This window comes from Salvelinus alpinus, chromosome 2 (assembly GCF_045679555.1).
Source record: "Salvelinus alpinus chromosome 2, SLU_Salpinus.1, whole genome shotgun sequence".
NCBI classification, from domain to species: Eukaryota; Metazoa; Chordata; class Actinopteri; order Salmoniformes; family Salmonidae; genus Salvelinus; species Salvelinus alpinus.
This window is the reverse complement of record NC_092087.1, coordinates 18,158,477-18,185,792: the sequence shown is the minus strand read 5'-3', so window position 1 is coordinate 18,185,792 and position 27,316 is coordinate 18,158,477. Positions and strand designations below refer to the sequence as shown.

The following is a 27,316-nucleotide window of genomic DNA, read 5'->3' as shown; positions in this document are numbered from 1 at the left end:
GAAGTAATTTCCTCCCATTGACGGAATACATCCTGGCAACAGTAGCCGACTGTACTGTACTAGAGACTGATCAGACCAATGACTGTATGTAAGACTGACACAATGAGTTGTACAGTACATGTTCCACATTCCCACACAGGCCCCTAGATCAAAGTCATGGATCACTTTAAACCGCTGCTCTACTACTCGACTATAGTGTGACTTTGGATTCAACTCTACAAAACAAATGTGTGGTAATTTTCTGTTGACAAATGGAATAATAATGTCTGTTAATCTGACAGTTTTTCAATGTAATGAGTGGAACGGGAATGTTAAGAACATGCTCAGTCTCTGAGAGGGAGTGTGGGTTTTGAGCTCAAAATGGACAATCCACATATATTCTGAACAAAAATATGCAACAATTTCAAAGATTTTACTGAGTTAGAGTTCATATGAGGAAATCAATCAATTGAAATAGAATCATTAGGCCCTAATCTATGGATTTCACATGATTGGGAATACAGTTGGTCTGTTGGTCACAGATACCTTAAAGAAATTGGTTGGGGCGTGGATCAGGAAACCAGTCAGTATCTGGTGTGACCACCATCTGCCTCATGCAGCGCGACACCTCTCCTTCGCATTGAAATGATCAGGTTGTTGATTGTGGCCTGTGAAATGTGGAATGTTGTCCCACTCCTCTTCAATCGCTGTGTGAAGTTGCTGGATATTGGCAGGAACTGGAACACGCTGTCATGCACGTTGATCCAGAGCATCCCAAACATGCTCAATGGGTGACATGTCTGGTGAGTATGCAGGTCATGGGATGTTTTCAGCTTCCAGGAATTATGTACAGATCCTTACGACATGGGGCTGTATATTATCATGCTGAAACATGAAGTGATGGCGGCAGATGAATGGCAGGACAATGGGCCTTAGCATCTTGTCACAGTATCTCTGTGCATTAAAATTGCCATCGATAAAATGCAATTGTTTTCGTTGTCCTTAGCTTATGCCTGCCCATACCATAACCCCATCACCACCATGGGGCACTTTGTTCACAACGTTGACATCAGCAAACCGCTCTACCACACAACGCCATACACATGGTCTGCAGTTGTGAGGCCAGTTGGAGGTACTGCCAAATTCTCTACAACAACACTGGAGTCAACATTAAATTCTCTGGCAACAGCTTTGGTGGGCATTCCTGCAGTCAGCATGCCAATTGCACACTCCCTCAAAACTTGAGACATCTGTGGCATAGTGTTGTCTGACAAAACTGCACATTTTAACGTGACCTTTTATTGTCCCCAACACAAGGTGCACCTGTGTAATGATCATGCTATTTATTCAGCTTCTTGATATGCCACACTTTCAAGTGACAGAGGAGAAATGCTCACTAACATGGATGTAAACATATTGGTGCTCAACATTTTAGAGAAATAAGCTTTATGTGCATATGGAACATTTCTGGGATGTTTTATTTCAGCTCTTGAAACTAGGGACCAACACTTTACATGTTGCGTTTATATTTTTGTTCAGTGTATATTCCATATTTCTAATCTTTCAATTTTCTGCAGGGTTATGGATCTGGTCTAAAATGAGGTATTAATGATTCCCAGATGTACTGTATATATATATCATGCAGATTTCAAATGTAATGTTTACAACATGTCCTTTTTCATGTGGTTGACTCTGTTTCTGACTTTGGGTGGGTCCAGTCCAGTGAGTAGTCAGTAGTAATTCTTTGTCCGTTGTCCGGACTGTAGACTGGGTGAGGGCAGAGGAAATAGATGTTGAGAACTCCCCCTATATCCCACTCTGCATTCCAATCCCTGTCTTTATCTCAGCTTTGGAGATGGGAGTAGAGGAAGAGTAAAGGGGAGGAGTGGCGTCTGTGAGAAAAGCAGGGGCGGCAGAGGAGAGAGGGGTACTGAGGGTTACAGAACCAGTCATAGTTCCCCAGGTACTGACATTTAAGGTAAGTCACAATATCAAAGACATGAAAAGTACTTGGAATTTTTCATTAAGCTTCGGTTACAATGTTATCTAGAGGATTGAAATATTTGTTATTGTTTGGAATGAACAGTGTGCATGGAATTCAAGACACGCAAATATGCAATACTGTATACCAACATTATTATGTGTGTATTGAAATAGATTATTTGAGAATCAGTGAAAGTAAATAATTAAATATACATGTTTTGTTATTCTCAATCTAGAGTGTTTTTAGAGTCAATATATTTTGTTGTTACTCAAGATTTCTCCCTCATACTATGCTCAGTCCTCATGTTTGCTCCTTTTAGTACCAGGTACCACAAACAGTACAGTTTTCTCATCGGTGAAAAAGCCTAATGCAAACCAGATGAAGAATGTGACGAGACACATACCTTTCAGAATATTCATTATCCATCTAATGGAAACAAATCTCACTCTTGTTGTTTCACACAAGGAAAATTGAGTTGCTTAGATTTAGACAGGAGAAGAACAGTGCAGTCTGCCCTATTCTGGAACTGAATATAACAATAATAAATGCCATTTAGCAGATGCTTTTAGCCAAAGTGACTTACAGTCGTGTGTGCAAACATTTTCCATGTGGGTGGCCCCAGTGGATATCAAACCCACAATACTGGTGTTGAAAGCACTATGCTCTACCAACTGAGCTATAGAAGACTAATGTATAAATGAAACAGATGTCTACAAACATGTTTCTAGCCTGATTTAAAGGATAACAGTTATTATAATTTATTAAAATAGTAGCAGCAGACGGGGGTTTCGAGAGAGAGAGAGAGAGAGAGAGAGAGAGAGAGAGAGAGAGAGAGAGAGAGAGAGAGAGAGAGAGAGAGAGAGAGAGAGAGAGAGAGAGAGAGAGAGAGAGAGAGAGAGAGAGAGAGAGAGAGAGAGAGAGAGAGAGAGAGAGAGAGAGAGAGAGAGAGAGAGAGAGAGAGAGAGAGAGAGAGAGAGAGAGAGAGAGAGAGAGATTCCACTGTCTCAAAACTCTGTCTGTGTCCAGGACACCTGAGTGTGGAAGCTCCCTGCCATCATGGTTCTTCTGCTCGTGACTGTGCTTCATCTGTTCACTCTGGCCATGCTGTTCATCGCCACCTTGGAGAAGGTGAGACACTCTCCACTGTTAGCCAATCTGTCTCTGTGGCACTCCCTTTCCTGACTTATTTTAATTTTATTTAACTTTGCAAGTCAGTTAAGAACAAATTCTTATTGACAATGACGTGCTACTTACAATGACATATCAAAGTCTGAGAAGAGAAACCACAACCATGTTGAATATCAACATACTGATAGCACTATGGTGCTTAAGAAAACCACAGCGTGACCTTGTAAAATATGTAGGAATTTGATTTATGGATATTTTACTACTTCGAAAGCTCTGATGGAATCCCACAGTGGGTCCCCAGTTTTATGGTTTGGTCAGATGGCCATGCACACAGAACCTGCCAGCTGAACTTAACCTGTCTCTCTCTAGTCCTGGTGGATTTGGTCCGATGCTGAAATCACAGACCTCTGGTCTAACTGCATTCACGACAACGCAACGGGAAACTGGCTGTGTGCTGCCTCTAACGAAAATGGTAAATCAAGTGGAAAATTAATTTTTTTAATGATATCTAGTCTACTTAGATTGAGGATCTCTCTTTTTATAACCTTGGATTATTCTGTCTGTTTATGCCTATATATGGTCATGTGCATGTTTTTGTATTTTCAATAAATCAAATCAAATGTTATTAGTCACATGTGCCGAATACAACAAGTGTAGACCTTACAGTGAAATGCTTACTTACGAGCCCTTACCCAACAATGCAGTTTAAAAAAATATGGATAAGAAATAAAAGTAACAAGTAATTAAAGAGCAGCAGTAAAATAACAATAGTGAGACTATATACAGGGGGGTACCAGTACAGAGTCAATGTGCGGGGTTACCGGTTAGTTGAGGTAATATGTACATGTAGGTAGAGTTATTAAAGTGACTATGCATAGATGGTGACAACGGAGAGTAGCAGCGGTGTAAAAGAGAGGGGGGGGGGGGGGGGCAATGCAGATAGTCTGGGTAGCCATTTGATTAGGTGTTCAGGAGTCTTATGGCTTAGGGGTAGAATCTGTTTAGAAGCTTCTTGGACCTAGACTTGGCGCTTTGGTACCGCTTGTCGTGCGGTAGCAGAGACAACAGTCTATGACTAGGGTGGCTGGAGTCTTTGACAATATTTTGGGCCTTCCTCTGACACCGCCTGGTATAGAGGTCTGAGGACCCCTGCCAAATCTTTTCAGTCTCCTGAGGGGGATTAAGTTTTGTCGTGCCCTCTTCACGACTGTCTTGGTGTGCTTGGACCATGTTAGTTTGTTGGTGATGTGGACACCAATGAACTTGAAGCTCTTAACCTGCTCCACTGCAGCCCCGTCGATGAGAATGGGGGCGTGCTCGGTCCTCTTTTTCCTGTAGTCCACAATCATCTCCTTTGTCTTGATCACGTTAAAGGAAAGGTTGCTGTCCTGATACCACACTGCCAGGTCTCTGACCTCCTCCCTATAGGCTGTATAGTTCTATTCAATGTGTCTGTGTGTTGATCCCAATGACATGGAGTCTCATTGTTCCTCTCGTTTCTCCAGACTGGCTGCAGGCAGTCCAGTCTATGATGGTCCTCTCAGTGGTCTTCTCCTCTATCTCCTTCCTGGTCTTCCTGGGTCAGCTCTTCACCATGTCTAAAGGAGGGCTCTTCTATTTCACAGGCCTCTGTCAGGTTTTTGCAGGTACTGTACTGGACAAGAATTGACCAGTTTATGACACCCAGTTCTTTCATGGGTGTACTTACTGTATACTATTTGTGAGGTTTTATCTTTAACCTAGATAAGTTCTCTGTTCATTTTGGTTATTGACATACATTTATTCTCTAAAGAGCATTTACCCTCCCTGTCCCCTTTCTGCTCTGCTCCACCAGGTTTCACATCATTTGCCGCCTGTCTCATCTTCACATTCCACCGTAAGAAGATCCTGGAGAACTCCAGAGACCTGAGCATTGGCCACTTTGGCTACTGTTTCATTCTGGCCTGGTCCTGTGTACCGCTCTTGCTCTTCAGTGGAGTCCTGTATGTTCACCTGCGCAAGAGGCAGTGAACTAAGACATACATTAGCAGCATTATTCAGTATTACTTGGTATTGTTAGTCTATTATCACTTGACTGTACACTCTTAGAAACAGGGTTCCAAAAGGAATCTTCAGCTGTCTCCGTAGGATAACCCTTTTTGGTTCCAGTTAGAACCCTCTGTGGAATAAGTTCTACATGGAACCCAAAAGGGTTATTCAAAGGGTTCTCCTATGGGGCCAGCTGAAGAAGCCTTTTAGGTTCTAGATAGCACTCTTTTTTCTAAAGTGTAGTGAACAACAGAGACACAATGTACGATGATACAGAGGTCTTTATTTTATCTGTGTTAAATGTAAATATGTATTGTGTACATACAGTACTATTACTGTATCTGTGAAATACTTTAAATTTAGTCTTCATTTTATAGAATATTCTTTACTGTATGCAATATTGCTGCAGTTTGGGTTAATTCTGTCATTTCTGTGATAAAGTATTTGTTTGCATAAAATCTTCCTCATGATCAGCAAGACATGCCTCAAGACATGGAATTAACTGGAGAGTGGCTGTCGTGCGTTTAATTCCCCTGTGAAATATTGTTTATATTAATATGTAATACTCCACACCACATGACCATTGTGGAGCTCCAGTATGCCACACTATAATAAGCCCAGTAGGCTGTGCCATTTATGTTCTTTACATTTCAGAGACACTCCTGTGAAGGGGCAGTCATAGTTGGCCACCACATTATATTCTCTTACTGTATAGGTCATGTCAAATAGCATCAATCTCGAAATAAAAGTTACCCTCAGTAACAATCCACATCTCATAACATCATTTTGAGGATGGATGTTGGAACTTGGATGAGAGTCAAAAGCAGGTTTCAGGGGAGGTCTGCCCCCAGCGAGGCTTTACTAGGACAAGAAGTGTACACCAGTCAGTCGGTGGGAGTCTGACTCCAGTCCTGTTCCTGCAGCTTACAGACCTGGCCGTCTGGTTGGACCGGTCGGAGGACAGTCTCAGAAGACAGCTATGAATGAAAAGGTTCTCTTTCATCACCACATAATAGATACAGTAGGGACGGTAATATTACATACACTCTCTTAGGGAGACGCCCAAAAAGCCTTTATTGTGGAATAAGATAGCCACACAGAATCTACAAGTTGGAACACAAGTTGACATGGGGATTTGAAAGTTGTCAGCTGTGCACTTCAGGGCAAAAGGTGTAGATTATCTCGAGGAGACAGGCTTGTGACCTGATCATGGCTGTGAGAGACTGGAGGGTCTGTCATCAGCGCAAAATGCTTGGACTAGAAAGAGAGGCAATGTGAGCATATTGACTAGGAGGATGGTGGGGGGGAAGGAGGGGTTGTACAAGAAGGGGAAAATAAGATAACCTAACTAGTTGGAGGTAATCAGACATGCTTGAGGATATGAAGCATGAGTTGTGTCTCTTTTCTATCATAACTGTCATTATTTCCATATGCTGTATATTTTCATAGTTTTTAGTGGCTAAATCTATTTAGTGATTATACAGTGCATTCGGAAAGTATTCAGAACCCTTGACTTTTTCCACATCTTGTTACGTTACAGCCTTATTCTAAAATATATGAACATTTTTTTCTCATCAATTCAATACCCCAAAATGTTTACTAATTTATAAAAAAAAAAAAAATGGAAATATAACATTTACATAAGAATTCAGACCCTTTACTCAAATTGTATTTGTCACACTCGACGAATACAACAGGTGTAGTAGACCTTACACTGAAATGCTTACAAGCCCTTAACCAACAATGCAGTTAAGAAAATGATTAAAGAGCAACAATAAAATAACAGTAGAGAGGCTATATACAGGGGGTACCGGTACAGAGTCAATGTGCACCGGTTAGTCGAGGTAATTGTGGTAATATGTACATGTAGGTAGAGGTAAAAAGTGACTATGCATGGATAATAAACAGACAGTAGCAGCAGCGTAAAAATGGGGGGTGGGGCCAATGCAAATAGTCCAGGTAGACATTTGATTAGCTGTTCAGGAGTCTTATGGCTTGGGGGTAGAAGCTGTTAAGAAGCCCTTTGGACCTAGACTTGGCGTTCCGGTACCGCTTGCCGTGCGGTAGCAGAGAGAACAGTCTATGACCAGGATGGCTGGAGTCTTTGACAATTTTTTGGGCCTTCCTCTACTGCCTGGTAGAGAGGTCCTGGATGGCAGGAAGCTTGGCCCCAGTTATGTACTGCCCTCTGTAGTGCCCTGTGGTCGGAGGCCGAGCAGTTGCCATACCAGGCAGTGATGCAACCAGTCAGGATGCTCTCGATGATGCAGCTGTAGTACTTTTCAGTCTCCTGAGAGGGAATAGGCATTGTTGTGCCCTCTTCACAACTGTCTTCGTGTGTTTGGACCATGATAATATGTTGGTGATCTGGACGCCAAGGAACTTGAAGCTCTCAACCTGCTCCACTACAGCCCCAACCTGCTCGGTCCTTCTTTTTCTGTAGTCCATCTCCTTTGTATTGATCACGTTTAGAGAGAGGTTGTTATCCTGGCACCACACTTCCAGGTCTCTGACCTCCTCCCTATAGGCTGTCTCATTGTTTTTGGTGATTAGGCTTACCACTGTTGTGTTGTCGGCAAACTTAATGATGGTGTTGGAGTTGTGCTTGGCCATACAGTCATTGGTGAAAATGGAGTACGGGAGGTCAGGGAGTGGTTGAAAATGTCAGTGAAGACACTTGCCAGTTGTTCAGCGTATGCTCGGAGTACACATCCTGGTAATCCGTCTGGCCCTGCGGCCTTGTGAATGTTGACCTGTGTAAATGTCTTACTCACATTGGCTACGGAGAGCGTGATCACACAGTCATCCGGAACAGCTGATGCCCTCATGTTTGCTTCAGTGTTGCTAGCCTCAAAGCGAGCATAGAAGTTATTTAGCTCGTCTGGTAGGCTCGTGTCACTGGGCAACTCGTGGCTGGGCTTCCCTTTGTAGTCTGTAATAATTTGCAAGCCCTGCCACATCCAACGAACGTCGAAGCCAATGTAGTACGATTCAATCTTAGTCCTGTATTGACGCTTTGCCTGTTTGATGGTTCGTCGGAGGGCATAGCGGGATTTCTAATAAGCGTCCGGGTTAGAGTCCCTCTCCTTGAAACCGGCAGCTCTAACCTCTAGCTCAGTGCGGATGTTGCCTGTAATCCATGGCTTCTGGTTGGGGTATGTACGTACGGTCACTGTGGGAACGACGTCATCGATGCACTTATTGATGAAGCCAGTGACTGATGTGGTGTACTCCTCAAAGCCATCAGAAGAATCCCGGAACATATTCCAGTCTGTGCTAGCAAAACAGTCCTGTAGCTTAGCATCTGCATCATCTGACCACTTCCTTATTAAGCGAGTCACTGGTACTTCCTGCTTTAGTTTTTGCTAGTAAGCAGGAATCAGGAGGATAGAGTTATGGTCAGATTTGCCAAATGGAGGGCGAGGGAGAGCTTTGTATGGGTCTCTGTGTGTGGAGTAAAGGTGGTCTAGAGTTTTTTATCCTCTGGTTGCACATTTAACATGCTGGTAGAAATGAGGTAAAACAGATGTAAGTTTCCCTGCATTAAAGTCCCTGGCCACTAGGAGCACCGTCTCTGGATGAGCATTTTCTTGATTGTGTATGGCCTTCTACAGCTCGTTGAGTGCCGTCTTAGTGCCAGCATCGGTTTGTGGTGGTAAATAGACAGTTACTCAGTACTTTGTTGAAGCACCTTTGACAGCAATTACAGCCTTGAGTCTTCTTGGGTATGACGCTACAAGCTTGGCACACCTGTATTTGGGGAGTTTCTCCCATTCTTCTCTGCAGATCCTCTCAAGCTCTGTCAGGTTGGATGGGGAGCGTTGTTGCACAGCTATTTTCAGGTCTCTCCAGAGATGTTTGATCGGCTTCAAGTCCTGGCTCTGGCTGGGCCACTCAAGGACATTCAGAGACTTGTCCTGAAGCCATTCCTGTATTGTCATGGCTGTGTGCTTAGGGTCGAGGACTTTTAGGAAGGTGAACCTTTGAACCAGTCTGAGGTCCTGAGCAATCTGTAGCAGGTTTTCATCAAGGATCTCTCTGTACTTTGCTCCGTTCATCTTTCCCTCGATCCTGACTAGTCTCCCAGTCCCTGCCTCTGAAAAACACCCTCACAGCACGATGCTGCCACCACCATGCTTCACCGTAGGGATGGTGCTAAGTTTCCTTCAGACGTGACTCTTGGCTTATAGGCCAAAGAGTTAAATCTCGGTTTCATCAAATCAGAGAATCTTGTTTCTCATGGCCTTTTACTGAGGAGTGGCTTCCGTCTGACCACTCTACCATAAAGGCATGATTGGTGATGTGCTGCAGAGATGGTTGTCCTTCTGGAAGGTTCTCCCATCTCCACAGAGGAACTCTGGATCTCTGTCAGAGTGACCATCGGGTTCTTGGTCACATCCCTGACCAAGGCCCTTCTCCCCCGATTGCTCAGTTTGGCCGGGTAGCCAGCTCTAGGAAGAGTCTTGGTGGTTCCAAACGTCTTCCATTTAAGGATGATGGAGGCCACTGTGTTCTTGGGGACCTTCAATGCTGCAGAAATGTTTTGGTACCCTTCCCCAGATCTGCGCCTTGACACAATCCTGTCTCTGAGCTCTACGGACAATTCCTTCGACCTCATGGCTTGGTTTTTGCTCTGACATGCACTGTCAACTGTGGGACCTTATATAGACCGGTGTGTGCCTTTCCAAATTATGTCCAATCAATTGAATTTCCCACAGGTAGACTCCAATAAAGTTGTAGAAACATCTCAAGGATGATCAATGGAAACAGGATGCACCTGAGCTCAATTTTGAGTCTCATAGCGAAGGGTCTAAATGCTTATGTGAATAAGGTATTTCTGATGGTCTGTTATTTCTCTTTGCTTATTTGAGCTGTTCTTGCCATAATATGGACTTGGTCTTTTACCAAATAGGGCTATCTTCTGTATACTACGACTACCTTGTCACAACACAACTGATTGGCTCAAAGCATTAAGATGGAAAGAAATTTCACAAATGAACTTTTAACAAGGCACACTTGTTAATTGAAATGCATTCCAGGTGACTACCTCATGAAGCTGGTTGAGAGAATGCCAAGAGTGTGCAAAGCTATCATCAAGGCAAAGGGTGGATACTTTGAAGAATCTCAAATATATTTTGATTTGTTTGACACTTTTGGTTACTACATGATTCCATATGTGTTATTTCATAGTGTTGATGTCTTCACTATTATTCTACAATGTAGAAAATATAAAAAATAAAGAAAAACCCTTGAATGAGTAGCTGTGTCCAAACTATTGACTGGTACTGTATATTTTAAAATATATGATCATATATTTAAAACCCATAAATGTGACAGATATTTTAAAATATATGATTATATATTTGAATAACGTATATAAATCCCCCACCCCATACAAAAAGTAATAATGTGGAAATGTATTTTCATCATGCAAAATGCACTCAGAACATGAGTTTTTTTGTTCAATGCATTTATTGCTTTGAAAAGTATTCCAGAATGGCGTATATTTAAAAACAATACACACGTAGAGATTCATTATTTTCTAATTGCATTTGGTGTTAGGTAACATAATACTTTTTAAATTTAATATATTGTTATTTATATTTTATTGTAAGTGCAAAATTGTCCTCTGTGTTGGTCATTGGGACGTACATATAAAAAAAAGTACAGTCAGTCAGTGAGTTGGTGAAAAACATAGTTTCATCCAGGTGCCCACTACAGAAGACATTTCTTGAGAAGCTCTTATTTAACTCTTATTTAATGTTTTATTTATTTATTTATTTAACCTTTATTTAACCAGGTAGGCAAATTGAGAACACGTTCTCATTTACAATTGCGACCTGGCCAAGATAAAGCAAAGCAGTTCGACACATACAACAACACATAGTTACACATGGAGTAAAACAAACATATAGTCAATGATACAGTGAAAAAAAAATAAGTCTATATACAATGTGAGCAAGTGAGGTGAGATAAGGGAGGTGAAGGCAAACAAATATATGTATAAATAAATAAAAATATAAAAAGGCCATGGTGGCGAAGTAAATACAACACAGCAAGTAAAATAAAACTAAAAACACTGGAATGGTTGGTTTGCAGTGGAAGAAAGCGCAAAGTAGAGACAGAAATAATGGGGTGCAAAGGAGCAAAATAAATAAATAAATACAGTAGGTAAAGAGGTAGTTGTTTGGGCTAAATTATAGATGGGCTATGTACAGGTGCAGTAATCTATGAGCTGCTCTGACAGCTGGTGCTTAAAGCTAGTGAGGGAGATAAGTGTTTCCAGTTTCAGAGATTTTTGTAGTTCGTTCCAGTCATTGGCAGCAGAGAACTGGAAGGAGAGGCGGCCAAAGGAAGAATTGGTTTTGGGGGTGACCAGAGAGATAAACCTGCTGGAGCGCGTGCTACAGGTAGGTGTTGCTATGGTGACCAGCGAGCTGAGATAAGGGGGGACTTTACCTAGCAGGGTCTTGTAGATGACCTGGAACCAGTGGGTTTGGCGACGAGTATGAAGCGAGGGCCAGCCAACGAGAGTGTACAGGTCGCAGTGGTGGGTAGTATATGGGGCTTTGGTGACAAAACGGATGGCACTGTGATAGACTGCATCCAATTTATTGAGTAGGGTTTTGGAGGCTATTTTGTAAATGACATCACCGAAGTCGAGGATTGGTAGGATGGTCAGTTTGTGAAATGTGAAAAAAAGTGTATTACTATAGCATTGTTGTATGTTCTCTATAGTTATGTACTTGAAAATGTATAAAATTGGTCAATGTATAAATTGACCAATTCGGCACATTTGGGCAAACTCCTGGCAGACTCCCATAGGGCAGCGCACAATTGGCCCAGCGTCGTCTGGGTTTGGCCGGGGTAGGCCGTCATTGTAATTAACAATTTTTTCTTAACTGACTTGCCTAGCTAAATAAAGGTTCAATAAAAAATTCAATAAAAAAACTTGGTACAAAATATTGTGATGTAATTATTCACGGTGTCAGTCTGAAACTGTGCAGACACACTGCTGCCATCTTGTGGACAAAATCTAACTCAATATATGGCCTTCTCTTCTTTTTTTTGCATTTCAAAGATGTTGGAACAAAAAATTTAAATAGAAAATATTTTTTTTTTTTGTATTATATTTGACCAGATCTAACGTGTTATATTCTCCTACATTAATTTCACATTTCCACAAACTTCAAAGTGTTTCCTATCAAATGGTATCAAGAATATGCCTATCCTTACTTCAGGTCCTGAGCTACAGGCAGTTAGATTTGGGTGTCATTTTAGCAGAAAATTGAAAAAAAGTGTCCGATCCTCATGAACTATTCTTGAGATATTAACTTACTAGAAACAATTTGAAAAATCATAGTAATTACAAACACATTTTTTAAAGAACCAGGAAGATAAAATTGTCAAGGTCACACTCCCACACATGTGACATCATTGAAAAGCCCAGAATGTCCTCTCAAAGGGACAATAGGACTTAATACAGTGGCTTGTATAGGGTCAAACATACGGACCCAGAACTGAGATGACAAAAAATAATTGCAGGGTCTCAGAAGGATAGAGATGACTGGGTTTGCAGCTAAGCTAGGCCAGCCCATAAGAAAAAATGTTGCCAGCTAATATTCTGATTTGGACTTATAGCTCCTCTAAAGTAATATTGTGGTTTATTTTCTACTCTGTTTATATTTTCTAGGCCCTGACATCTCCCCATCCAAGTGTTAAATATTAAAGAGTTGTATTTTTTGACAAAGACTGTATATGCTAACGCTAAGCTAACTTCGCTAACGCTAGCCTGTCAAGCCTGTAGGGTTGCTATTAGCTTAGCAGCTACCGTTAGCTGGCTCAGTATTGAGATGGTGTAGAGAACTCTTATAGGACCAGGGCACAAATAATAATAATCAATAATTTTGCTCTTTATTTAACCATCTTACATATAAAACCTTATTTGTTCATCGAAAATTGTGAACAACTCACCACAGGTTAATGAGAAGGGTGTGCTTGAAAGGATGCTCATAACTCTGCAATGTTTGGCTGTATTGGAGAGAGTCTCAGTCTTAAATAATTTTCCACACACAGTCTGTGCCTGTATTCAGTTTCCATGCTAGTGAGGGCCGAGAATCCACTCTCACATAGCTTTGTGGATGCAAAGGGCATCAGTGTCTTAACAGTGCGATTTGCCAAGGCAGGATACTCTGAGCGCAGCCCAATCCAGAAATCTGGCATGGGCTTCTGATTAAATTCAAAATTTTCACAGAACCCCTTGTTGCCATTTCGATGAGGCTCTCTTGTTCAGATATCGGTAAGTGGACTGGAGGCAGGGCATGAAAGGGATAACAAATCCAGTTGTTTGTGCCATCCATTTCGGGAAAGTACCTGTGTAATTGCGCACCCAACTCCCTCAGGTGCTTTGCTATATCACATTTGACATTGTCCGTAAGCTTGAGTTCATTTGCACACAAACAATCATACAATGATGGAAAGACCTGTGTGTTGTCCTTGTTAATGCAGACAGAGAAGAGCTCCAACTTCTTAATCATAGCCTCAATTTTGTCCCGCACATTGAATATAGCTGCGGAGAGTTCCTGTAATCCTAGATTCAGATCATTCAGGTGAGAAAAAACATCACCCAGACAGGCCAGTCGTGTGAGAAACTCGTCATCATGCAAGCAGTCAGACAAGTGAAAATTATGGTCAGGAAAGAAAACTTTAAGCTCGTCTCGCAATTCAAAAAAACGTGTCAATACTTTGCCCCTTGACAACCAGCGCACTTCTGTATGTTGTAAAAGCATTTCATGGTCGCTGCCAATATCATTGCATAGTGCAGAAAATACACAATAGTTCAGGGGTCTTGCATTAACAAAGTTAACCATTTTCACTGTAGTGTCCAAAACGTCTTTCAAGCTGTCAGGCATTCCCTTTGCAGAAAGAGCCTCTCGTGGATGCTGCAGTGTACCCAAGTGGCGTCAAGAGCAACTGCTTGCACACGCGTTACCACTCCGCTATGTCTCCCTGTCATGGCTTTTGCGCCATCAGTACAGATACTAACACATCTTGACCACCTAAGTCCATTTGATGTCACAAAGCTGTCCAGTACTTTAAAAATATCCTCTCCCGTTGTCCTGGTTTCCAGTGGTTTGCAGAAGAGGATGTCTTCCTTAATTGACCCCCCATAAATGTAACGGACATATACCAGGAGCTGTTGACTTTGTTGACTCATCCAGCTGTATTCACTGGCTTGTATGCGAAGCAGTAATTGTTTCATAACATCTCCTGTCTTGTCACTGATGCATCGTGAAACAGTGTTGTTTGATGAAGGCATTGTCTGTATCGTTTTTTTGGCCTTTTCCCACAGCATTGTCCCAGCCATATCCGCGGCAGCAGGAAGAATTAAGTCCTCCACAATAGTATGGGGCTTGCCTGTCCTAGCCACTCGGTAGCTCACCATACAAGACGCTTCTAGCACCTTCTTATTAATGGTATCTGTTTCTTTAATACATGTCTTACTACTTGAAAGTCGTCTTAATTCTCACTCAAAAAACTCCTGTCGCTTATTTATAAATTGGCATGTTCTGTTTCTAAACGTCTGCACAAGAGTAAAGGTTTCATCGAGTTGTGAGATAGTACTTTTGCACATATAACACACTGTGGCTGAGGAAAGGCACTACTCCCAATATAAGTGAACCCCAAATCAATGTAGTTCTCATCATATTTGCACCTCTTCGATGGTCCAACGTCCCTGTCTGTTGTTCGGTGCTTTCCCAGGTAAGGGGACAGTAGCTCTTCGGCTGCATGTGTAACAGTTTAACTTTACGTCTGTTCCCTCTGCGAACCAGGGACCCTCTGCACATGTCAACAACTGACACCCACGAAGCATCGTTACCCATCGCTCCACAAAAACCACGGCCCTTGCAGAGCAAGGGGAACCACTACTTCAAGGTCTCAGAGCAAGTGACGTCACCGATTGAAAGGATTTTAGCGCACACCACCGCTAACTAGATAGCCATTTAACATCCGTTACACTCACCCCCCTTTCGATCTCCTCCTTTTCCGCAGCAACCAGTGATCCGGGTCAACAGCATCAATGTAACAGTATAACTTTACGTCCGTCCCCTCGCCCCGACCCGGGCGCGAACCAGGGACCCTCTGCACATGTCAACAACTGACACCCACGAAGCATCGTTACCCATCGCTCCACAAAAGCCACGGCCCTTGCAGAGCAAGGGGAACCACTACTTCAAGGTCTCAGAGCAAGTGACGTCACCGATTGAAAGGCTATTAGCGCGCACCACCGCTAACTAGATAGCCATTTCACATCCGTTACACATGAGATTCACAACTGTCAGTGTCCATGCTAGCTGAGCTAACAACAAATGTAGAATTACCAATGCTAGCATGTGCTCGTGAAAGCAGAACAACTTGGTGTTGTCGACAGCTACAGGTGTAGTACTGCTGGTAGTAGCAGGATTATCAGTAGAGCTGGTATGTGTCTCTATGGACACAGGCTTTACTAAATGGACTGTTTGAAAATGTGAAGATTTTTTTGTACAAAATAAAAAATGATAAATGTGAATCGCATTTTTATTTGGCGTACCCCCGACGGCATCGCACGTAGCCCCATTTTGGGAATACCTGGCGTAGAGAATGTAAAAAATACCCATCAACTGGATGAGTCACTATTATGTAGGTGGGTGGAAATTATTCAAACATTATGTTGAATATAATAATAAATTACATTCATCTCATCACCTTGTTCGAAAGAGATTTACATGGTTATCAAAATGTCACGCAAGGGTTAGCCTACAAGAAACACATCCCTTACTTTAAGTGCTTCTAAAATCTCCTATAGGAAAAATTAATGCTGGAAAAACGATTGGAGCCATTTCCCTGTCTGACCGCTAGGTTGTATGGGTATTATGTCACCTCCACTGTGGGGCTCTATTAGAGAAAAGGCATATTTTCAGTTTGTTTGCCTTTAAGACAAATAGTAATGTTCCGCTTCAGTAGCTAGTATTAGCGTGTATTCACGTTTGGAAGAACACATTTCAAACCAATTTAAAAGGTTCTACTCAAAATGGTTCGAGCACTAAGGTACGTTAGCTAGATTTAATTTAAGTTAACTTTAGTTCAAGATCGATATAGTAGCTAAACGTTTTACCTTTGAATTGCCACAGGAAATCGCAGGATTGTAGCTCTAGTTTAGATCAATGTATGCTCAGTTGTGCCTTGCAAGTGCTTCGCCAACTGATCTATTTTGTTCGCTACACTCGCATTAACATCTGCTAATCATGTGTATGTGACCAATACAATTTTATTTGTATTAATGTGGATATATGCATTTCGCTAACCCGTAATAACGTCTGCTCTATGTGTGTGCGACCAATACAATTTGATTTGAAAAAATGTGATTTGGAGTGGATTAAACTCGGGTGGAAGGATTGCATTGTTTGACCTGGCTTGGATGTGACGATTTTTGCTATTGCTCCGCTCAGAAGCAAACGCGCTACAAATGTGAAGGAACAGTATGACAAATATGACCCTGAAGCGTACAAAGACATGCCTGTCCTAGATAAGGTACAGTATGTTATCGGTAGATGTAATGGAGATGCCTGTGTGAACAGAATTATGATTACTTTCATATCATAGCCATCAACATCTGCACAAAGTTGATTGTCAACAATGCTTATATGGAGTGTGTCCTTTACTTGACCGATAGTTGTCATTGTTGCTTTAGACCAGTGGTCACCAACCGGTCCGTCGCAATCAACTGGTTCATCGTCAAAGCTTTCCTAGTCGATCACCAAACATTTCTGTAGAAGAGCCAAAGGCTTTTTTGCTCGTTTTTGTATGCTATTCTTGTTGGGCTGTTGGAGTTAGCTGCACTTGATTAATAAGAAGCCCTGCGCACCGGGTATGGCAAAGTGTTCCCATTTTGAACCATTTCATTTGTCTGAGAAGACTAATTCTGCCTGCAGGCGGACCGGGAGATCTGTGGCTAAATCGAGTTCGCCTACTGTGCTAGCCAATCGGATAGCTCAAGTCACCGTTCCTACAGTTTCCAATACTTCGGCCACAGAAAAGTTTGATACTAGACTAGGTGAGATTTCACCACTTTTAAAACCATGACCAGAGAGACTGTCAAAGAATACAGCCACGAGCTGCTTTTTTTTTTTTTACGAGTGAGTTAATTTCTTAAGTTTATATTCTACACTGTTAACTGTTTTTATTGAACACTTACAAAACACAAAATGCCCTATTAGATAGTTCTTCGTTTTTATTATTATTAGAATCTCATCCTGTGTGGCTCAGTTGGTAGAGTATGGCGCTTGCAACGCCAGGGTTGTGGGTTTGATTCCCACAGGGGACCAATATGAGAAAATCTATTACTGTAAGTCAATTAATATATAAAGTGTGTGCGAAATGAATGTCTAAATTTAATATTGAGGAATATTTCACCATCTTAGGTCATAAGAACAACATGAATTTGTGCAGTGCAACTCAAGTTTTGGCGTCAGTGTCACTGGAGGAAAGGAATGATAGAGCAGGGACAGTGAGAGACGGACCCTCTACTGCTCTCTCCTTACATCCGCTGAGACAAATGCCATGTTCAAAACAACTGGTAGCTCTGATTTTCGACTTCAGTGCGTTCAAGACAACTGGGAACTCTGGGGGGGAAAAAACAAGATCCAACCGAGATATTGTTTTAAATGGTTATCCAACACGGAATTCGAAGGCGGAAACTCTGGCCTCTTTCTAGAGCTCAGACTTTCCGACCTAAAAATGACTGACGTCATGATTTGGCAGCATTTATTTAACTGGGATTCCCAGTTTTGAAAACACCATGACCATCAGATGCATCAGTCCAGTAAAATAAAAAAGCAACTTATTTCAATTTATGCTCAGCTGTACCTTGCAAGTGCTCCACCAACTGATCTATTTTGCTGGAGTCAAAGCTCGAGTTTTGAAATATAATATGGTCTGAGAAGAACAATATTGGCAGGCCAGGCATATAGCCAGTATGCTGTGGAAATATAGGCTATTAGGCCTACTACACAAACCTCATTCCAACAACTGTTTTATTCATTTAATCTCATTTTTTAAGTCATGTTATTTTTTTTATCTGAGCAGCAGATCTCAGCTTGCTTTTTGACTGCGAAAGGGATCTTGACTCAGAAAAGGTTGGTGACCACTGCTTTAGACCAATTTCAAGTTTCCATTAAATCTCCTCAATATACAATCTTTTCAAAAGAGGTCCTCACAGTATATGAAGGACAAGGTTGATGAGTTCTATGATGCCAAAATCTCGGTGAGTCTATTTTCATAGTTAAACTTCTTTGCTGAAATCTTTGAGCCCTACTCAGTGAGTCTTATTGTTGTTTCTCTTTGCCACCATAGAAACTCATGGCATGTGGTGTTCAGATGGACAGTGACCAGGAGGATGGTGATGAAGAGGTGAGTCAACTGCAAGTAAAGAGTATGAGTCATTAGCAGCAAAACGGCACAATACGGTGCAGAGCGTTCGATTTGGCTGCCGGGGGGCAAGGAGTCCCCCAGCTCTGCTAAAACCATTGAGAACTACGTCCTGTTTTCAAGGGATTGTTAAATAAATTTAAACTATTTTGTTTTAATATCACCACATCTTGAAGAGCATAGTTAGAACTACACATTTGTGATTATTCCCCATTTAGCTCTATCATCAGAGTTATACAGCAAGTAATTGCATGCTTTTCAGGATCAGTAAACATCAATTGATTATTTATTTTCATATACGTGAGAGTAGCCTATATATTTGACACCTGTCATTTAGCATGCTTCATCAGAGATTAAGCTTTTGGTAAGAGCTTGATATCGGCAAGTCTTCGTCATGGTAAAGTTGTCAGTTGGACTACTGTCATCACCACTATAGATGGCAAGTAAATCAAATATATAGCCATCTAGTTCATCCCCTGAACGTTTGCTTGTTAACTAGCCATTGATGTGATCTGTTATTAGCTAGCTAGCCAATTTGATGTGGTCCATCAATCATAATTGATATGTGATGACATCAACATTTATGAAGTAACACAAGGCATGTTAAACAAATCAGAATATATTTTAGATGATTTAAAATAGCCACCCTTTGCCTTGATGACAGCTTTGCACACTCTTGGCATTCTCTCAACCAGCTTCACCTTGAATGCTTTTCCAACAGTCTTGAAGGAGTTCCCACATATGCTGAGAACTTGTTGGCTGCTTTTCCTTCACTCTGCGGTCCAACTCATCCCAAACCATCTCAATTGGGTTGAGGTCGGGTGATTGTGGAGGCCAGGTCATCTGATGCACCACTCCATCACTCTCCTTCTTGGTCAAATAGCCCTTACACAGCCTTGAGGTGTGTTGGGTCATTGTCCTGTTGAAAAACAAATGATAGTCCCACAAAGCGCAAACCAGATGGGATGGCGTATCGCTGCAGAATGCTGTGGTAACCATGCTGGTTAAGTGTGTCTTGAATTCTAAATAAATCACAAACATTGTCACCAGCAAAGCAGCCCCACAGCATCACACCTCCTCCATGCTTCACGGTGGGAACCACATCATCCATTCACCTACTCTGCGTCTCACAGACACAGCGGTTGGAACCAAAAATCTGACCAAATGACAGATTTCCACCGGTCTAATGTCCATTGCTTGTGTTTCTTGGCCCAAGCGAGTCTCTTCTTCTTATTGGAGTCCTTTAGTAGTAGTTTCTTTGCAGCAATTCGACAATGAAAGCCTGATTCACCCAGTCTCCTCTGAACAGTTGATGTTGAGATGTGTCTGTTACCTGAACTCTGTGAAGCATTTATTTGGGCTGCAATCTGAGGCTGGTAAATCTAATGAACGTATCCTCTGCAGCAGAGATAACTCTGGGTCTTCCTTTCCTGTGGTGGTTCTCATGATAGCCAGTTTCATCATAGCGCATTATGGTTTTTGGGACTGTACTTGAAGGAACTTTCAAAGTTCTTGAAATGTTCTGGATTGACTGACCTTCATGTCTTAAAGTAATGATGGACTGTCATTTCTCTTTGCTTATTTGAGCTGTTCTTGCCATAATATGGACTTGGTCTTTTACCAAATAGGGCAAGGTGTGTCCAAACTTTTGACTGGTACTGTTGCTTGGTCAATTGATGTTTACTGATCATGAAAAGCATGTGGATACTTGCTGTGTAACTCTGATGATAGAGCTAAATGTGCACAACTAAATGGAAAATACCCACTTCCTTTGCATGTAATAATCAGACATTTGTTGTTCTGACTATGCTTTTCAAGAGGTGATGATATTACAACCAAATAGTTATTTATTTAGCAATCCCTTGAAAATGGCACGCAGTTGTCAGTGGTTTTAGCGGAGCTGGGGTTCTCCCTGCCCCCCAGCAGGCAAATCGAATGCTCTGTACCTTACTGTGAGGTCTTATTGATAACGACCTATAGAATGTTGGGAGTGATGATGTCACAATCTATTGTAACAGTTACTGTACCTACTCAGCCGTTGACCCGTCTTAGCTATACGTTTTCCGTCATGTTTGTTTGTGCATGTGTATTTTGCTGAGTTAACATCATAAATGTGGTGTCTTCTCTCCAATGACATGGCATGGGGAAACAGGAAGATGTTTTATGATTCTAATGATGTGGGAAGTAAGTATTTTCCATTTAGTAAATTCATACTATTGAGACCATTACCTGTATTCTACTATGATTCCCAGTGAGTTGAATTTTGAACCTGTCTGGAGAATAAAGGTCATAGTTTGTTTGACGAAGGCTGTTTCCTTGAAACAACTAAACTACTTTGTTGTTGCCGAGGGAAAATCTCAGCAAGAAGTGGAGGCAGAGGATGAAGAAGCTAAGAATATTCAGAGACAATTGGCTGCCTATCTTAGTGAGGAGGACTATGACCTAAACCTTCTTCAGGTATACATTATCAGCAATTAAGTGTACAGTTGAAGTCTGAAGTTTACATACACCTTAACCAAATACATTTAAACTCAGTTTTCAACAATTCCTGACATTTAATCCTAGTACAAATTCCCTGTCTTAGGTCAGTTAGGATCACCACTTTATTTTAAGAATGTGAAATGTCAGAATAACAGTAGAGATAATGATTTATGTCAGCTTTTACTTCTTTCATCACATTCCCAGTGGGTCAGAAGTTTACATACACTCAATTAGTATTTGGTAGCATTGCCTTTAAATTGTTTAACTTGGTTCAAACATGTCGGGTTGCCTTCCACAAGCTTCCCACAATAAGTTGGGTGAATTTTGGCCCATTCCGTCTGACAGAGCTGGTGTAACTGAGTCAGGTTTGTAGGCCTCCTTGCTCGCACACGATTTTTCAGTTCTGGCCACAAATTTTCTATAGGATTGAGGTCAGGGCTTTGTGATGGCCACTCCAGTACCTTGACTTTGTTGTCCTTAAGCCATTTTGCCACAACTTTGGAAGTATGCTTGGGGTCATTGTCCATTTGGAAGACCCATTTGCGACCAAGCTTTAACTTCCTGATTGATGTCTTGAGATGTTGCTTCAATATATCCACATTATTTTTCTTCATCATGATGCCGTCTATTTTGGGAAGTGCACCAGTCCCTCCTGCAGCAAAGCACTCCCACAACATGATGCTGCCACCCCCTTGCTTCAAGGTTGGGATGGTGTTCTTCAGCTTGCAAGCCTCCCCCTTTTTCCTCCAAACATAACGATGGTCATTATGGCAAAGAAATCTGTTAGTGTGCTAGTAGATACCCATAGACTTCATTGCGCTTATGCTAGTTAGCAGTGGCTCATGGAACCACCTCTAACTTCCTTCATACTGTACACTGAGACATAATGCTATCCATGATTTAATTTGACTCTGGGGAAGTAGATAAATGGTCTCATTGCCAAAATCCCAAAGTATCCCTTTAAAGGTACACTCAGCAATATGATGTAGATGCACAAAGTAATTATTGAAGCATGCGGCTAAACTTCTCAGCTGTTTTGGTCCTATTGCTACCACGCAGACCCATGCACATGCGCAGATACTGTGTGAGAGGGATATCTCACTCATCGCAATATCTGAAGTGCTGCTCGTGGCAATGTAATTTTGCTGAGTCTACATCTAAGCTGGATTGGTCCCTATGTTGTCAGGTGTCTGAAGAGGCTGGGACTGAACCATCATAATCTGATTTGGATGAAGAGGCTGCCCTGCACTTCTACAGAGGAATGGAGAGGCTGAAACTGAATATGACCTACAGGTTGAGGAGAAGGGTGAGTGTTACCAGGTACATTTACTCAAGTTCAGAGTAGGAATGAGATGGGCAGGGCTTGATGGGAGATCTATTTCTTTGTTGCAGATGAAGAGGAGTTGGATCCGGATACCAAGAGACGCATTACCTACCAGGTACAGTGTCTCACCCTCTGAGTAATATCCTTTAAACATGTAGAAATTAGTTACACACACAAGTATACAGCAGTAATTATTTATTGTACAGCTTAGCCTTCATGTACAATATTTACTTGTTACCATGTCTCAATGAGTTTCCATACTCATTGTACAAAGCACAATATTAAGAAAACATTTTCACCCAGTACTTCAAATCATGACCTTCGTATCAGATTATTCTTGTACTTTATATGTTAGAGTTTTCTCTTCCCGGTTTAAACCTTTCGTCTAATTTGTACATGCTGCTCGATCCTATCCGCTAATGGCCAAGAACAAAGGGTTTACACCGAAGAGGAAGAAGACTGACCGCAATCCGAGTCAAACAGAGAGAATTTCAGACGAGCCAAGATCCGCATAAAGGGACAGGTTTGTAGACTACGTTTTAAACTTGAAGTTGCAGTGTATAAAATGTATACAAATCCAATGTATGATAAGTGCTTTGCAGGCATTACTTACACCTCCCGCAGGCACATCTTTCAGGACCTCTGAGGGGTATACTACAAAGCAGAATCAATGAGTTAGCCAGCTTACTTTGATTAACAACCAGGAATAACTGTTGATTTTCTGAATCATTTAGAAAAATAAACTTAGGTTGTTGAAGAATATTGAGGCAAGTTATCTGGCTAACTCATTGACAACTTGTATAGTTTAACTAGTGTCAATTATGGATCAAATTGAATTCCAACAAGTGTATTTTTTAAACAAATCTACATTAAAATCTTGAATGTATTCCAGGTTCGTGAAGTCTGTTGTGAGAAGACAAGATACAGTGAAGAGCTGTCTGGTATTCGTGCTGGACTTAGTGTCAAACTCAAATAACCAACCAAATCGTTTCCACGCAATTGCAAGTAAATTACACTATCACTTATAGCTAGCTGTATGCGGTGTCATGCCTTCAAGGAAGACTGTTGCTAGTTCCCTCTGGAGTAGATTTGTGATTTGTCCAGCACATAAAATACCAACATACAGTTAAGGTTTAATGTCCCGAGTCTGTTACTTTACTGATGTACTGTCTGTGATTATTACTCTGACAATCTGCTTTGTTGTAATCAAACTGCTATGAGGTTAAGTCAATTCATTGGTTGGCATTATCATTCCACAACCAATATGTTGTAATCTGCCTTCTGACATAAGATGTTAAGGTGCTTAAGATTGTTTTGCTGTGATTATGTAAATATTTGATTTTAAAGGCAGAGAGTGTGTACTGAAACCTACTTATGCATGTACATGAATGTCTGATCTAGGACGGTGAAAGCCCTGCAAGATAAAATAAAGATCCAAACTAGACAAGCATTAATTAATATTTCAGAAGAAAGTAGAGATAGTGCCCTGCCCCAGGGACTTGTACGACACGTTAGTGTGTTTCATCGGACCACCAAAGCCAGCCCTCCCAGTAAGCAGCACAGTTTACTGGAGTGCATTCATTAGTCAGATTCTGTGAGAAATTATTTGCAACGGAAACCGTTTGACCTTTTACTCTAGGAAGCAAACAGATCAAACGGGGAGGGACCTCCATGAATTTGTCCAGTTGTAACTTGTTTGTGTTGCATAACGTTTGGAGTGAAGTTTCCATTGCAACTAATGAAAACACCTCTGGGGTCTCAGTCTTGTTGGGTTATGATTTGGCTGTGAGCTCTGGTCAGGTTACTGACAATACTGTCCTCGATCTCCACATCTCTGCTTGCTTCCTCATCCGTAAGTACTAGCTCGGCATGAGTGTAAGGGGTCACCACCACTACGTAACCTTGTCTGGTGTCCAGTACTTTGGCCACCACAGCCTGTTGTCCAGTGCCCGCCGAGCTCTGTCCAGCAGGATGGACGGGTCCGTCTCCAGCTTGAAGGAAATCCCAAATGCCTGTGGAGCCCAGTCCACCAGCGGCGACAACATCTTGGAGACCATCTTCGTACTGATCTATAGGACAGAAAAGAGGCTTGGCTTACAGTGGATCAATGATAATGAGCATGTGCTTTTGTATTTGATGGCTTTCTTTACTCCCCTGAAGTGGTCCATTGGAGGACTGGATTTTGTGCTCTGGCATTTCTGATGCTGGAATGTAAAAATCTGACACTGCTGCAGCCAAATAAAACATGGCCTTGGACCCTGAGAGGGGAGTGAACACAGAGTGCATGTTTAATATACCAGCACATGCATGTATTGTACACCCTGATAAGCCCTGCTACTACTTCTAGTTGAGTGTCAGTACCTACATATGGGGCTGAGTGCCTGTGCTGCAGCTTTGAGGAGGTGCAGGTACTCAGACAGGGTGCTGAAGGCCACAGGCAGAAGAAGCCGTGCTTCTTTTACCGCATCAGGACTTTGCCAATGTTCGGAAGTGCCTGCTGGTTGACCATGACTTGGCCACAGCCAGAACCCTCCGCTCTATTGTTCAGCAGATTAATCCCAGAGTAAAGGTGTGTGAAGGGATATAAGGAGGGGTGTCTGTGCTGGAAGATCACAGCGTAGCCTGACTAGTAAGTACTCTGCCGAAGAGGCTCCGCGCTGGCCACTGCTGAAGTTATCCAGGAAGCAGATAGTGCAAGACTCCAGGGGGACTTTGGTGCCTCCTGAGGTGATCAGCAAAAGCTGTCATCTGCCCTTTGACCTCCCCTACATGGGAGGGAAGGGAAAACTCGTCAGACAGCTTCCCATCTACAGTGAGGGTCCAGGGGTCTGCCATGCCTGGTCAAGCCGGGGAGACATAAATCTACAAAACAAAAATGACATTGAACAAATGGGACAAATGTCGGAGTAAGGTGTGGGAGGAGCGGAGCCATTGTTTTCAGAGTTACTTTTAAACGTTTTGGTAGGAATAGGATAATTGTGACCATAAACTTTTGAGGGGACGAATAGTAGTCACTAGTTGATTACTTGCCTGGTTGGCATATGGGATAATTATGTTAGACTCACTTTTGTCTACTAGCTACAACTTCAAACTACACTTTACAGCTGCTAACGTTAGCCATGCAAATTGTGCACTGGAATGCGGTTCACATTCGTTGCTACTAGGATGTTCATTGGCATGGGGAACGCACCTAAGATCATTCGGCTCGTGTTGCAGTTGTCAGTGAATTAGCTTAATATTTCAATGAATCTTATTAATAGAAACATTACTTACTTTTAAAGACACCGAGAGAAAGCAGTCACTGATGACTGAGAAGTAGTGGTCGACTTCCTGATGTCTGGCGTGACGTCTTCTATTATCTATTCCATTGCAATTTAAACAACTCAGAACTATGTCGCCACCTAACGTCGTGGAAGTTGAATTGTCAGAAGACTTTTCCTTACAACAATCAAATGTTGTTGCTAGCCTATACATTGTGTGTCAGTTATCACACTTAAACAATTTTGGCAGATATAATAATAACCTATGCAGTGATTGAGCGGTCTTAGATACTGTACCTACAGGGCAAGCAAACGTCCCCCCTGTGCTATTAAGGTCCAGACCTTTTGGGAGAGGCCATAGTAAGCCTCAGTAGAAGGCTACACCAGTAAGGCAAACATCAGACAAAAGCCTGAGAGACTGCAGTATCACCCCACCGCTGCCAGCAATGAAGTGATTGAGGGGAACAGCTGGAGCTAGGCTTCAACCAGCGACAGGACAAGTGCACTTCCTACAAGCCCACATCTCTTGGCAGAGGCTGTACTCCTCTTTCATATAGCACACACAAACCCAGGTGAGAACAGGGGCACAGTTCAATCAAAGGCCTGAGAGAATGTAGTGATTGGCATGGACCCTCAAAAGGTTCAACAGCTGCACCATTGAGAGCTTCTTGACGGGTTACATCACTGTTTGGTATGGTAACTTCTTGGCATCCGACCGTAAAGCGATACAGAGGGTAGTGCGTACAGCCCAGTACATCACTGGGGCCTAGCTCCCTGCCATCCAAGACCTCTATAACAGGCGGTGTCAGAGGAAGGCCATAACAATTGTCAAAGACTCCAACCACACAAGTCCTAGAACTTTCTCTCTGCTACCTCACAGCGAGCGGTACCGGAGCGCCATGTCTAGGACCAAAAGGCACCTGAACAGCTTTTACCCCCAAGCCATAAGACTGCTGAACAGTTAATCAAATGGCTACCAAGACTATTTGCATTGACCCCTTTTTATTTGGACTGACTCTTGCACCGGCTTTATGCACACTCACTGGACTCTACCCACACACTCACACACACACACACTCTTCACAAACGCTGCTGATACTCTGCTTATGATCTATCCTGATTTTCTATTCACTTTTGCCCCTAACTACATGTTCAAAAGTTTGGGGTCACTTAGAAATTTCCTTGTTTTTGAAATATATATATTTTTTTGTCTGTTAAAATAACATCAAATTGATCATAAATACGGTGTAGATGTTGTAAATTACTATTGTAGCTGGAAATGGCAGATTTATGGAATATCTACATAGGCATACAGAGGCCCATTATCAGCAACCATCACTCCTGTGTTCCAATGGAGTGTTAGCTAATCCAAGTTGATAATTTTAAAAGGCTAATTTAAATGTTTTCATTAAATAGTACCCGCAAAACAGTCGTCTCAATGTCAACAGTGAAGAGGCGACTCCGGGAAGCTGGCCTTCTAGGCAGAGTTGCAAAGAAAAAGCCATATCTCAGACTGGCCAATAAAAATAAAAGATTAAGATGGGTGAAAGAACACAGACACTGGACAGAGGAACTCTGCCTAGAAGGCCAGCATCCCAGAGTCGCCTCTTCACGGTTGACATTGAGACTGGTGTTTTGCGGGTACTATTTCATGAAGCTGCCAGT

The 27,316-nt window shown here is 42.1% G+C and overlaps 1 protein-coding gene, 1 long non-coding RNA gene and 1 pseudogene across 9 annotated transcripts; 2 read left to right on the top strand and 1 right to left on the bottom strand.

Annotated features, from left to right (window-relative positions):
- Positions 1-1,845: 1,845 nt before the first annotated feature.
- Positions 1,846-5,884, top strand: LOC139555240 (epithelial membrane protein 3-like). The gene is made up of 5 exons (XM_071368881.1): positions 1,846-1,957; positions 2,990-3,091; positions 3,461-3,563; positions 4,597-4,737; positions 4,926-5,884. Exons 2-5 carry the CDS (start codon positions 3,020-3,022, stop codon positions 5,099-5,101), a joined length of 492 nt encoding a protein of 163 aa, XP_071224982.1. The 5' UTR covers positions 1,846-1,957; positions 2,990-3,019; the 3' UTR covers positions 5,102-5,884.
- Positions 5,885-16,033: 10,149 nt separating this feature from the next.
- Positions 16,034-22,899, top strand: LOC139555225 (uncharacterized). Of its 8 annotated transcripts, none has more exons than XR_011670963.1 (7): positions 16,034-16,207; positions 18,245-18,294; positions 18,512-18,568; positions 20,739-21,043; positions 22,254-22,373; positions 22,460-22,506; positions 22,820-22,899. It is a non-coding gene; the product is annotated as an uncharacterized lncRNA (long non-coding RNA). The 8 variants fall into 8 exon arrangements; XR_011670964.1 differs by having other exon boundaries at positions 16,034-18,422; positions 20,739-20,770; positions 20,948-21,043; XR_011670959.1 differs by having other exon boundaries at positions 18,245-18,568.
- LOC139555217 (phosphopantothenate--cysteine ligase-like) lies at positions 22,574-25,247 on the bottom strand (annotated as a pseudogene).
- Between the last annotated feature and the right edge of the window lie 2,069 nt (positions 25,248-27,316).

What these genes read in the sequence shown, in the direction of transcription:
- LOC139555240 (XM_071368881.1), top strand. Translation starts at nt 3,020, where the DNA reads ATGGTTCTTCTGCTCGTGACTGTGCTTCATCTGTTCACTCTGGCCATG. An exon ending in TCATCGCCACCTTGGAGAAG is followed by an intron (nt 3,092 to 3,460) that starts GTGAGACACTCT and finishes GTCTCTCTCTAG; the next exon opens with TCCTGGTGGATTTGGTCCGA. An exon ending in TGCTGCCTCTAACGAAAATG is followed by an intron (nt 3,564 to 4,596) that starts GTAAATCAAGTG and finishes TCGTTTCTCCAG; the next exon opens with ACTGGCTGCAGGCAGTCCAG.